This window comes from Haliotis rubra, unplaced genomic scaffold (assembly GCF_003918875.1).
Source record: "Haliotis rubra isolate DU_JTF1 unplaced genomic scaffold, ASM391887v1 Scf203, whole genome shotgun sequence".
NCBI lineage: Eukaryota > Metazoa > Mollusca > Gastropoda > Lepetellida > Haliotidae > Haliotis > Haliotis rubra.
Genome location: NW_025766037.1, coordinates 1,221,733 through 1,234,692, shown reverse-complemented (window position 1 = coordinate 1,234,692; position 12,960 = coordinate 1,221,733). Strand labels below are relative to the sequence as shown.

Genomic DNA, 12,960 nt, shown 5'->3' with positions numbered 1-12,960 from the left:
TCTCAGAGCTCCCTATTTTAGTCACAATGTCTTTCCAGAGCTCCCTATTTGTGGTTACAATGTCTTCCCACAAGTGTCTGAGGTGCCGTTGGTGCTGCTGTCGTCCACGCAATGCCGAGGCAACGGGAGGGGCATGGTGGCAGATCTTCAATGTAAACAGCAGCGGGCTGCATGTTGGCGGTCCGTGGAGATAAGAGAAATTGCTCGCTGATGGATTTATGCAAAATTGACATAATCTCAAGTTATAAGCATTCTTGCTTTAATAGGAGTGTTTGAGGATGACATAAAATAATATATAATGCTACGGCATATATTACACTTGGAAATAGCACGCGAGCCCGGTATGTGAGCGGAAATTCGTTTCGTTCTTCCGTTTAGTAAACCAGATAAAGTAGGCCACTCAGTGGAAATACTGAAGAATGATGTCGGTCAATCAGTTAATACGTAAGACATAGGTAGTTCCCTTTGGGAGGACATCAAGGGTAGGACAGAGGGGTGTTGCATACAGGGTAGGTCACTTTGGGAGGACATCAAGGGTAGGACAGAGGGGTGTTGCATACAGGGTAGGTCACTTTGGGAGGACATTAAGGGTAGGGCAGAGGGGTTTTGCATACAGAATCTGTCAGTTTGAAAGGGTATTAAAGGTATGGCAGAGGGGTATATGCATACAGGGTAGTCAATTTGGGAGGACGTGAAGGGTAGGACAGAGGGGTGTTGCATACAGGGTAGGTCACTTTGGGAGGACATTAAGGGTAGGGCAGAGGGGTTTTGCATACAGAATCTGTCAGTTTGAAAGGATATTAAAGGTATGGCAGAGGGGTATATGCATACAGGGTAGTCAATTTGGGAGGACGTGAAGGGTAGGACAGTTACATACAGGGTAGGCTAGAGTGTTTATAAAGACAGTATGCCTTTAGATATCACTGCCTGTTGATAAGGCTGCCGAGAAAGTATTCATAGCTGCAGTGAACTGTGGATTACTTCTTTGAGCTTTCATTGCTGTATGAATTAGGGAAACACTCGACCTATATTTATGCAGATAACAGATCTGCCAGAGAGACGGGATATCTCCTTAGAAACTTTTTTTCGTTCCTTTTTTGAAAACCTCAGACTGTGAGCAGCTTTAACACTTGACAAGTGGAAGACATGATAGGTTTTCCTGCTCCGACTGCAATGCCCTCCTGTGTTCTTGATGTCGTAAACAAACCTGCATTCACACCCGACATTCACACTCGACATTCACATCAGACATTCACACCGACATTCACACCCGGCATTCACACCCGAAATTCACATCAAGCAAGATCAAGCAGTTAAATGCAGTAACACAGAGAGAGCAAATAGAACACAAACATCGCATTGGCCAACAACATATAAACAACGCTCAGACTAACAGAACAAATATAAATCACGCACAAACAATTCACAGACAAACAGAACAAAGACAGCAAGCACACAGAACAAATATAAATCACGCACAAACAATTCACAGACAAACAGAACAAAGACAGCAAGCACACTGACAAACAGAACAAAGACAGCAAGCACACTGACAAACAGAACAAAGACAGCAAGCACACTGACAAACAGAACAAAGACAGCAAGCACACTGACAAACAGAACAAAGACAGCAAGCACACTGACAAACAGAACAAAGACACAAAGACAAGACAAACAGAACTGACAAACACACTGAACAAAGACAGCAAGCACACTGACAAACAGAACAAAGACAGCAAGCACACTGACAAACAGAACAAAGACAACAAGCACACTGACAAACAGAACAAAGACAGCAAGCACACTGACAAACAGAACAAAGACAGCAAGCACACTGACAAACAGAACAAAGACAGCAAGCACACTGACAAACAGAACAAAGACAAGCAAGCACACTGACAAACAGAACAAAGACAGCAAGCACACTGACAAACAGAACAAAGACAGCAAGCACACTGACAAACAGAACAAAGACAACAAGCACACTGACAAACAGAACAAAGACAGCAAGCACACTGACAAACAGAACAAAACAAAGAGCAACAGAGCACACTGACAAACAGAACAAAGACACTGACAGCAAGCACACACTGACAAACAGACCAAAGATAGCAAGCACACTGACAAACAGAACAAAGATAGCAAGCACACTGACAAACAGAAGCAAGCACACTGACAAACAGAACAAAGACAGCAAGCACACTGACAAACAGAACAAAGACAGCAAGCACACTGACAAACAGAACAAAGATAGCAAGCACACTGACAAACAGACCAAAGATAGCAAGCACACTGACAAACAGAACAAAGACAGCAAGCACACTGACAAACAGACAAAGACAGCAGCACATGACAAACAGAACACAGAGAAACAACATGGAAGTAGCACAAACAGACAAAAACCAGAACACAGAGAAACAACATGGAAGTAGCACATAGACAAACAAAACACAGAGAAACAACATGGAAGTAGCACACACAAACAGAGACAAACAAACAGAACACAGAGAAACAACATGGAAGTAGCACATAGACAAACAAGAACACAGAGAAACAACATGGAAGTAGCACATAGACAAACAAGAACACAGAGAAACAACATGGAAGTAGCACATAGACAAACAAGAACACAGAGAAACAACATGGAAGTAGCACATAGACAAACAAGAACACAGAGAAACAACATGGAAGTAGCACATAGACAAACAAGAACACAGAGAAACAACATGGAAGTAGCACATAGACAAACAAGAACACAGAGAAACAACATGGAAGTAGCACATAGACAAACAAGAACACAGAGAAACAACATGGAAGTAGCACATAGACAAACAAGAACACAGAGAAACAACATGGAAGTAGCACATAGACAAACAAGAACACAGAGAAACAACATGGAAGTAGCACATAGACATCCTCCAGGAATATAATGCAGAGGAACAACAGCACCCAGATAAAGAGAGACAACAGCACACAAACAACGAACAGACAAACAGACACAACAGCAACAGACAAACAGCTCAAAGCAAGGAACAGACAAACAGCCCACAAACAACGAACAGACAAACAGCACAAACAGCAGACACGGACAGCACACAAACAACGAACAGACAGATATCACTCAAGCAACACAGACAGCACAAAACAACGAACAGACAAACAGCACACAACAAACAGCACACAAGCACGAACAACAAGCAACGACAAACAGCACACAAACAACGAACAGACAAACAGCCCAACAAACAGCACACAAACACAAAAGCAACAGAAACAGCACAAAACAACGAACAGACAAACAACAAACAGCAATCAACAACAACACAGACAAACAGCACACAACGAACAGACAAACAACGAACAGACAAACAGCAACACAAACAGAACAGACAGATATCACTCAAGCATATCAATCAGAACACACAAACAACAACACAGCACACAAACAACGAACAGACAAACAGCACACAAACAACGAACAGACAGATATCACTCAAGCAACACACAGACAACAGCACACAAACAACGAACAGACAAACAGCACACAAACAACAACAACACACAAATACCACTCAAGCAACGAACAGACAAACAGCACACAAACAACGAACTGACAAACAGCACACAAACAACGAACAGACAAACAGCACACAAGCAACGCGCTGACAAACAGCACACGGACAGCACACAAACAACGCACGGACAAGCAGAACACAAACAAACGGACAGACAGACAGAGACACACAGTGAACACATACTGTTAAATTAAGAACTAGATTCCCTATTCCCCATTTATGCGCCCTTCTGGAATTGGACCACGACAGATCATCACCATAACTCACACAAGTCTCTCCTCGTCCAGGGATTGCAAGGGAACGTATTATGCGATGTAGGCTAACGTTTCTACCATTTCTCTCGCACAGGCACACACGCAGTGCAAAAAGAGCATAAGAACAACAGACAGAAAACAGCACATAGACAAACGCAAAGCACATAGAATAACACTACAAACAATCCCAATGCGCACAAACAACACACAGACAACGAACACAAAGGACCAGGACACAGGCAGAACACAGAAATGAAACGCGCAGAGGGCCAAAACCACACACAGACGAAGAGCGCACAAACAAACAACATAGCAACAAGCAGCACACAAACATCGCACTGAAAAAGCACTTACAAACAAAGCATAGACAGACAGCACAAAGACAGCAAGCGCATAGACAGCCCACAGACAAACAGCCCACAGACAGACAGCACAAAGATATATAGACTGTGTAAGAAGAGACAGCACATGGACAGACAGACAGAATGCAGACAGACATCACATAGTCAAGCATCATACAGTCAGGCACATCACATAGTCAAGCATCATACAGACACGCAACATACAGACAGCACAAGGAGAGACTGCACAAGAGCAGACAGCACATGGACAGACAGACAGAATGCAGACAGACATCACATAGTCAAGCAGCATACAGACACGCAACATACAGACAGACAGAACATAGATTTAGACGCAGATTCCCTATTTATGCTCCCTTCTGCAACTGAACCATGACAGATCATCACCATAACTCACACAAATCTCTCCTCGTCCAGGGATTGCATGGGAATATATGATGCGAAGTGGGCTAACGATTCTACCACTTGCCATGGCGTCACTGGTCCACCTGCGTCTAGCTTGCAACATCGGCACATCAATAGGTGCCCAACATCCGTTGTCGTAGAGATATAGACCGTGTGTGATGATGTTTGAGAGAATGAATGTAACATCATATGGGTAGTGGACACACGCATACCAGTATGTTTGTTACAGTCGCTGCATGCCTTTGTTTGCGTCACACGGGAATTGCAGTCAGAAATATTCTAATCTGGTCACTTTTGTCATGTACTGTCAAAGATTTGGTTTTATCTATCAAATATTTGGCTTTAGCAGACAGATGTTTAGTTTTCCTTGACGATTGTCGAATTTTATCTGTCAAATGTTTGGATGTCCCTGGCTGATGACTGGGTTTCCCTGATGAACGTTGGTCTCAAGTGTCAAGTGGATGGTTTTCCATGTCAAACGTTTCATTTTTTCTGAATTTTTTTTTTGTGACGGTTTTGTTAAGACTCTAGTTAACACATGAAAGAGTCATTTTCATCCAGCCCGCTTTTGCGTCTTGCTTTACTTGTCAAATATTTCGTTTCATCTGACCAATGCTTATATTTCCCTGACCAATGTCTGATTTCTGGTCCAAACTTTTGATTTCGCTGACGTGTTTTGTTTTAGCTGTCGAATATAGGGTTTTCTCTTACGAAGGTTTGGTTATGGCTATCAGATTTTTCCTTTTTCCTGACGAACGGTTAATGTTTTCAGCAAACACGATCTTGAACAAGCAAAATTTGCGACGCTCCCAGTTTATGATTCAATTCAAACCAGAAAGCACAGTCAGATTCATTTTATACAATGTCCTGATCAATTATGTCGTGTTCTGACAGATGTTAGGTTTTATCTGACAATGGTCTGGTTAGTGGTGTTTTAGCAAAATGACAAAACATCCGTCAGCGAAAACCAAACACTTGTGGGCTAAAACCAAATCAGTGTTGGGATCTGTGTGTGGAGGAGTGTCTGAAACTGTGTATGGAGGAGTGTCTGAAACTGTGTATAGAGTAGTGTCTGAAACGGCGTCTTAACATGTTACTATTATGACTGGGCGACGACATGATGGTGTGAGTTAAGGAATACTGTCTAGACTTGTGAGTATGTCCGCCAGGCGGCGACGATACCGGAAGTGTGCATGTAGAGCATCATTCTGTCTGGCAGCTACGGGACACGTCATTGTTGACATCCTGACGGGCGTACACACACAAACACCCACGTAACAAGGGGACGTAACCCAATGTTACCTGCCACAGACTGGGTGGTATAGAGGGCGCTGAGGGGGCATGGAAATAATGATGAAATGGGATATTCTTTGCAATAAGCATCGACAATAGCGGAATAATGTGATCAAATAAACATCCAAATAAACAGCATGCCATGCATGAGTCTTGGGTCTGTCTGGAGCTGAGACTTTGTTGATCAGGGAGGTCGCCCCACGATGTGGCAGGTAGGTAGGTAGGTAGTAGGGTGGGTAGGTAGTTAGGTGGGTGACTGGGTGAGTGGCATTTTTAGGTATGTAGGTATGTAGGTAGGATGGTGCTTGGTGGTAAGGTAGGTAGGTTGGTAGGTGGTTGGGTAAATAGGTAGGTAGGTGGTTAAGTCGGTGGGTACGTAGGTAGGTGCATGGGTAGAAGGTAGGTAGGTTGATGGATAGTTAGGTGGGTAGGTAGGTAGGTTGATGGATAGTTAGGTGGGTAGGTAGGTAGGTTGATGGATAGGTAGGTAGGTAGGTAGGTTGATGGATAGTTAGGTGGGTAGGTAGGTAGGTTGATGGATAGTTAGTTGGGTAGGTAGGTAGGTAGGTAGTAGGTAGGTAGATAGGTGGGTTTAGGTAGGTAGGCTAGGTAGGTAGGTAGGTAGAGTAGGTAGGTGGGTGGGTGGGTAGGTTGGTAAGGTAGGTGGGTAGATAGTCGGTCGGTCAGCCATGACGTCATGTCCGAGGCGCGAATTTGCCAGTCGTATTACAAGATAATTATTTCGAGAAATGACAATATCTAACATTGCAAACATTGTCCATATGTCAGCAAGGATATAAGAGGACGTCATTTCACATCAACAACGGTGTCAGAATTCTATAAGAAATGGTCATGAACGAATTAAGCAATGAAGGCAAAAACTACAGAATAATTCATTTCGAACGTATGGATAATACATGCAAGCGTATCGTCCTGAATGTGGTTAAGTATAGTCGTGCAACAAAAACGATAAAAAACCTCCATGGTTGGCTAGCAACACGACGGGACAGAACGACAGCTCGTCACTCCACGGCATGGGAACACTTCTAAACGTGTACTACCCGCGATCATGCCCAATTTTGTTGTCATTCATAACACACAGTCTAAACATTAGAAACTCTCGACAAGCCCGGACCCATGTTCTCATGCCTGCCGACACAGCATGCCCCAACCACAGCCACAGCACAGCCGTAGCACAGCACGTTGCAGCAGAAGCCGTCACCGCCATCCCTCCAAGCCCGTGCTGTCTGGCACGATGCTATTTTCTTTGTTACCAATACACAAAAGTCATAATCGTTTTTCTGGGATAGTTTGACCGACCATTCCTTCCTCAGTATTCTCTGCCCCTCGGCTCGGCGGGAGGTGACACTGCAGCCACGCTGTCTGTAACGAACAGAATGGCACTCTACGTGTTGCCTGCGCTTGTCGTAATGGACGGAATCTTCACGTAAAAAGCAAGAATGTCTTCAATGCCGGAGTCCAAATGCAAGTGGATCTGATGCAGACCGGGATATATCAGGGGTATCGTAAGCACGTTGGATCTGATGTAACGTCTATAGGATAGGCACCGGCAGCAGTGGGCGGGACCGTACCGTTTTGTCAGTGCAATGTATCGCTTTAATACGTGTATATAGAGAGGTCTGTGTTGAGGGAAAGACCGTGTGTACGCTACGCGCTTAATCACTGCACATTACAAGCCAAGCGTAAGTGTAAGTGCCTATCCCGAATGCATGGCTCAATTCCTTCGTAATTACTCGGAGAGCTGGGGGACTGTTCCCCGTAGTGTGTCACAGATGGCTACGTTTTAGACGACGAATGCATAGCAGTATTTTCAAATAAAACGGCTAAAATCACAATGTAGAAATTATTAGCTTCTATTCGGTTCAAGTTTTGGTATTTCATTGCTGATTGCTCTTTTTACAGAGACTACCATTCATGTCGTCAGATCCTTTACTCTGACGTCATCAACTTGCTGTGTGACGTCAACATTACGTAATATTATGAGACTTAGATTTAGGATCATGTGGAGTGGTATATGCATATGTATGTCATATGGATCCCTATACATGTGTGACATGGAGTGATAGATATTTGTTTCTAAGATCCTTCGCTAAAAGATAAAATGCGCCTACACTTTTGTATTACGTCACACTGTATTGATACGATTAAGACATTCTCTAGCGGTGTATAAAGGGTTGTATAAGTGGTATATAGAGGTATTTAGAGCTGTATATAGTTTGCCATTTAACTCCGTACTCCGTAATATTCCAGCTAAATGTCCAAACAATCCAGTGATTGACATTATGAGCATCGGTCTAAAGGTATCAGATAACATGTATCGACACAGACAAAGAGTATGGTAGTGGTTACAGAGTGATATATTGCGCGGCATGAGATAAATAAAGTCTCATATATATGGTATATAGGGCGGTTTATGAAGTGGACTATAGAGATATACTTGCTGGCATACAGAGTAGGATATAAAGCGACATACAGAGGTGTACTTAGACATCTTAGAGCAGTACAATAGCAATATTCCAGCAATATTCCAGCAATATCACAGTGGGGGACACCAGAAATGGGCTACACATTATACCCATGTGGGGAATCGAACCCGGGTCTTCCACGTGACGAGCGATCGCTTTAACCACTAGGCTACCCAACCGCCCCTGACTGGAATATGGAGTGGAATAGAGTGGTTTATAGCGTGGCATACGGGGTGGTATATAGAGAGATATATAGATCAATTGATATATAGAGTCGGATAAAGAGTTGAATCAAGAGCGGAATATAGTGTGGTATATAGATCATTATACCCATAGGGGTATAGGGTGGAATTTCGAAAAGTGGTATATTGGATGATATATAAAGTTGTATACGGAGTGGTATGTACAAAAGCATACTGTGCTGTACATATATATGGACTTGTATACAGCAAGGGTAGAGAGGTACAAAAATAGATAGAGCGGTATATAGAGTATAATACATGTCGAAAGAGTGAGTGAGTTTAGTTTCATGTCTCTTTTAGCCATCCTCCAGCATTACCACTGTGGGGGACACCAGCAATGGGCTCCACACATCGAACCCGGGTCATAGCCTGGTAGATAGAGCGATATATAGAGTATAAGATACAGGTCTAAACAATGGTATATAAAATGGTATATAGGGTTTTATGTAGTCTGTCTCACAGTCCATGAACCATATTATTTTCCCTACAGCTAGCCCTCTCTGCAATGCTAAAGCCCTAAATGAAGCAAGTCTAGATTTCTTCAGGTTCAGACTGAATCTCCCAACTCACTGGGGCTCCTTTTCATTTTAAATGGATTTATTTGTTACAATCAAAATTATATATATATTCAGAGGCTAAGTGTTAGTCTAAGTTTTATATAGTCATTGGATAGAGCGGTACATAGATTATTGTTTGTATACCTATAAAATGGGGCTGTGGGGTAGCCTAGTAGTTAAAGTGTTCGATCGTCACGCTGAAGATCCGGAGTCGATTCCCCACATGGGTACAATGTGTGAAGCCCATTTCAGGTGTCCCCTGCGGTGATATTGCTGGAATATTGCTAAAAGCGGCGTAAACTCAAACTCACTCATTGACCTATAAAATGACATTTACACTGGTACATACAGTGGTACATACAGTGGTATATTCAGTGTTAGATAAAGTGGTATATTCATTGGTACATACAGTGGTATATTCACTGGTACATACAGTGGTATATTCAGTGGTACATACAGAGGTATATTCAGTGGTACATACAGTGGTACATACAGTGGTTTATACAGTGGTATATTCATTGGTACATACAGTGGTATATTCACAGGTACATACGGTGGTATATTCACTGGTACATACAGTGGTTTACTTAGTAGTACATACAGTGGTTTATACAGTGGTATATTCAGTGATATTCATACCGGTATAATATAAAAACCCGTTGAGATGTGATATGGTTAATAAAGAAGTATACATCGGCAAGTCAGGTCGTTCACGTCTGCAACACGATGCCTGGGAAGTGAGCAACTGAAAGATGAATATGCCCGTCCTGGCGTTCCACAAAGTGTGACATGACATTGTGACATTTATGCCCATGATAAGTGGTATATTCAGCCATGTAAACAGGAATATTTGTGACGTCGTGTATATTGTGATGTAAGGTACATACGAATATACGACAAGATGTGACAAAAGTGTGAATTAGGGGGCAACTGTCTGTATATTCAGTAGTACATAACAGTGGTATATTCAGTGTTACATAAAGTGGTATATCCAGTGGTACATACAGCGGTTTATACAGTGGTATATTCATTGGTACATACAGTGGTATATTCACTGGTACATACAGTGGTTTATACTGTGGTATATTCATTGGTACATACAGTGGTATATCCATTGGTACATACAGTGGTATATTCATTGGTACATACAGTGGTATATTCAGTAGTACATACAGTGGTACATACAGTGGTATATTCAGTGATATTCATACCGGTATAATGTAAAAATAACGTTGAGATGTGATATGGTTAATAAAGAAGTATACATTGGCAAGTCAGGTCGTTCACGTCTGCAACACGATGCCTGGGAAGTGAGCAACTGAAAGATGAATATGTTCGTCCTGGCGTTCCACAAAGTGTGACATGACATTTTGACATTTATGCCCATGATAAGAAGAAGTTTCCGCCATGTAAACAGGAATATTTGTGACGTCGTGTGCCTGTGTGATGTAAGGTAACACGAGTATACGACACGATGTGACAAAAGAGTGAATTAGGGGGACAACTGTCTGATATTGGGCGTGCTATTAAACAAGCAAAGACGTATAGGTATAGCATGAATATGAGTATAATGTATAATGTATAATGAAGGGAGATTTTACTTTGTTTGTACTTTATACTGTAGTGTTTTAGTAGGCGAGACTATAGTCTGTTTAATGTCACGTTTGGGATCTGGAGTAACGTCCCAAATACGTGACAAAAGAGTTTGTGTAATGTGTGATAGAGAGTAGTTGATTTAGGTACGACAGACACGTCACCCCTCCATCGTCGCCAATGCCCCATACATGAGTTAAAGGCAATGTGACGAAGATCACATCTGATCCATCAGTGGTAACCATAACCGTACATGAGTTCAAGGCAATGTGACGAAGATCACATCTGATTCATCAATGGTAACCAAAACCGTACATGAGTTAAAGGCAATGTGACGAAGATCGCATCTGATTAATCAACGGTAACCAAAACCGTACATGAGTTAAAGGCAATGTGACGAAGATCACATCTGATTCATCAATGGTAACCAAAACCGTACATGAGTTAAAGGCAATGTGACGAAGATCACATCTGATCCACCAATGGTAACCAAAACCGTACATGAGTTAAAGGCAATGTGACGAAGATCGCATCTGATCCATCAGTGATAACCAAAACCGTACAGGAATTAAAGGCAATGTGACGAAGATCGTACATCCGATGCCCCAATAGTCGACAAAACTGTACATGAGTCAAAGGCAATGTGACGAAGACGACATCTGATCCATCAATGGTCGCAAAAACTGTACATGAGTTCAAGGCAATGTGACGAACATAACATCTGATCTCCCAATGGTCGCCAAAACCGTAAGTTAAAGGCAATGTGACGAAGATGACATCTGATCCATCGATGGTCGCCAAAACCGTGAGTTAAAGGCAATGTGACGAAGATGACATCTGATCCATCAATGGTCGCAAGAACTGTACATGAGTTAAAGGTATTTTGATGAAGAAGACATATGTTTCCATTATCTGGTCCACTGTTTATTAAAAACCCATACCCTAGTTGTATTTATGGGGATTAATTAGACATCTGATGTCCCATATTCGCCAAATCCAGATACGTGTGGTGATGAAAGAGACACCTGTTCCTTTTTGGTCAGCTGGTCATTAAGACCCACAACACGAATTCAGTTCATGCTGATAAAATTGCACTTACCCATGACGAAAGTGCCTCGTGCTGTTGTCCGGTGCGGCGTCCACGACGGCGTACATCCCAATAGTCTCCAATAGCAACAGCAACCACCACGGCTTCAGCTCCATCTCGTCCACACGACGTTGTCCTCTCTAGTCTCCCAGGTATCCTCACGCGTCCACTGATCAACCTCCGGCCAACTGGCCAGCCATCTACTGGACCACACAATCAACTGCCCACCGACGCGGGGGACATTAATCAGTGGGTAATATCACAAAAAAATGGAAATGACTATTTGATTTTCTTCACAGTAATTCCACTGAGTATAAAAATATTTGCACATCTGTCAGCAAACACCGACAGTCGAGTCCGTCTCGTGTCCACCTGAGACGTCCGTCTTCACAGCGCGCGCTCCTTGTCGTCTGCCTACGATCGTCTGCTCACAGTTTCACAGCTACTACACTTGACTGACGACGGAGAGCCAAACCTCCGCTCCAACTCCCGTCTGTGAGGGGGTGCGTTCTCAACTCTCGAGTAGCCGGCCGTTAGAGAGTTCTCCCTCTCGCTCTTTCCTATAGTCAAACGTCGAGGGACGGCAGCTGACAAGCCGATCTGTCCTACCCTCGGAGCGAGTCCGCAGTTGGTGGAGAACCTACTTGTGTAACATCCACTCATTCACAGCGCCAGCTCATCTCTTTCTCTGTCACCTGATATGCTTTAAACTGATAGTCTACGATGTTGAATTTCACCAGATGCTAGCCTTATATCCATCTATAACACACTTTACTTAACGTATCCGAGAAACTATTTGCTGCGTGGCTACTTCTGAGAACAGCGCGTGGCCTCTGAGGACGACGGCATTGACGGACTTCCCGCGATCAACGTCCTGACGCCGGAATATCGTCAAGTTAGATTCCTGGTCGGTAAATGCCCTTAGTTTGCTTTCAAAACAAACACTAAATTGTGCAGCTGTGAAACACAATATCGGTATTATCTCCATTATAAACACCAACTAGAGATGGAATCAGTGAAATTGCGGTCTATATGTACTGGGGAGTCATTATTACTGACTATAGGGGGTGTTTAACTGCCTATCGAGTTTCCCAGTCAACATCGCT

General features: G+C 43.0%; 1 protein-coding gene across 1 annotated transcript in view; it reads right to left on the bottom strand.

Moving 5' to 3' along the window:
* LOC124275842 (epidermal growth factor-like protein 7) overlaps positions 1–12,674 on the bottom strand; it is a 43,377-nt gene extending 30,703 nt beyond the window's left edge. The window contains exon 1 of the mRNA XM_046711523.1: positions 11,867–12,674. Within this exon, the coding sequence (XP_046567479.1) occupies positions 11,867–11,970 (104 nt within the window). The 5' untranslated portion in view covers positions 11,971–12,674. The remainder of the gene's footprint in view (positions 1–11,866) is intronic.
* Positions 12,675–12,960: the final 286 nt, after the last annotated feature.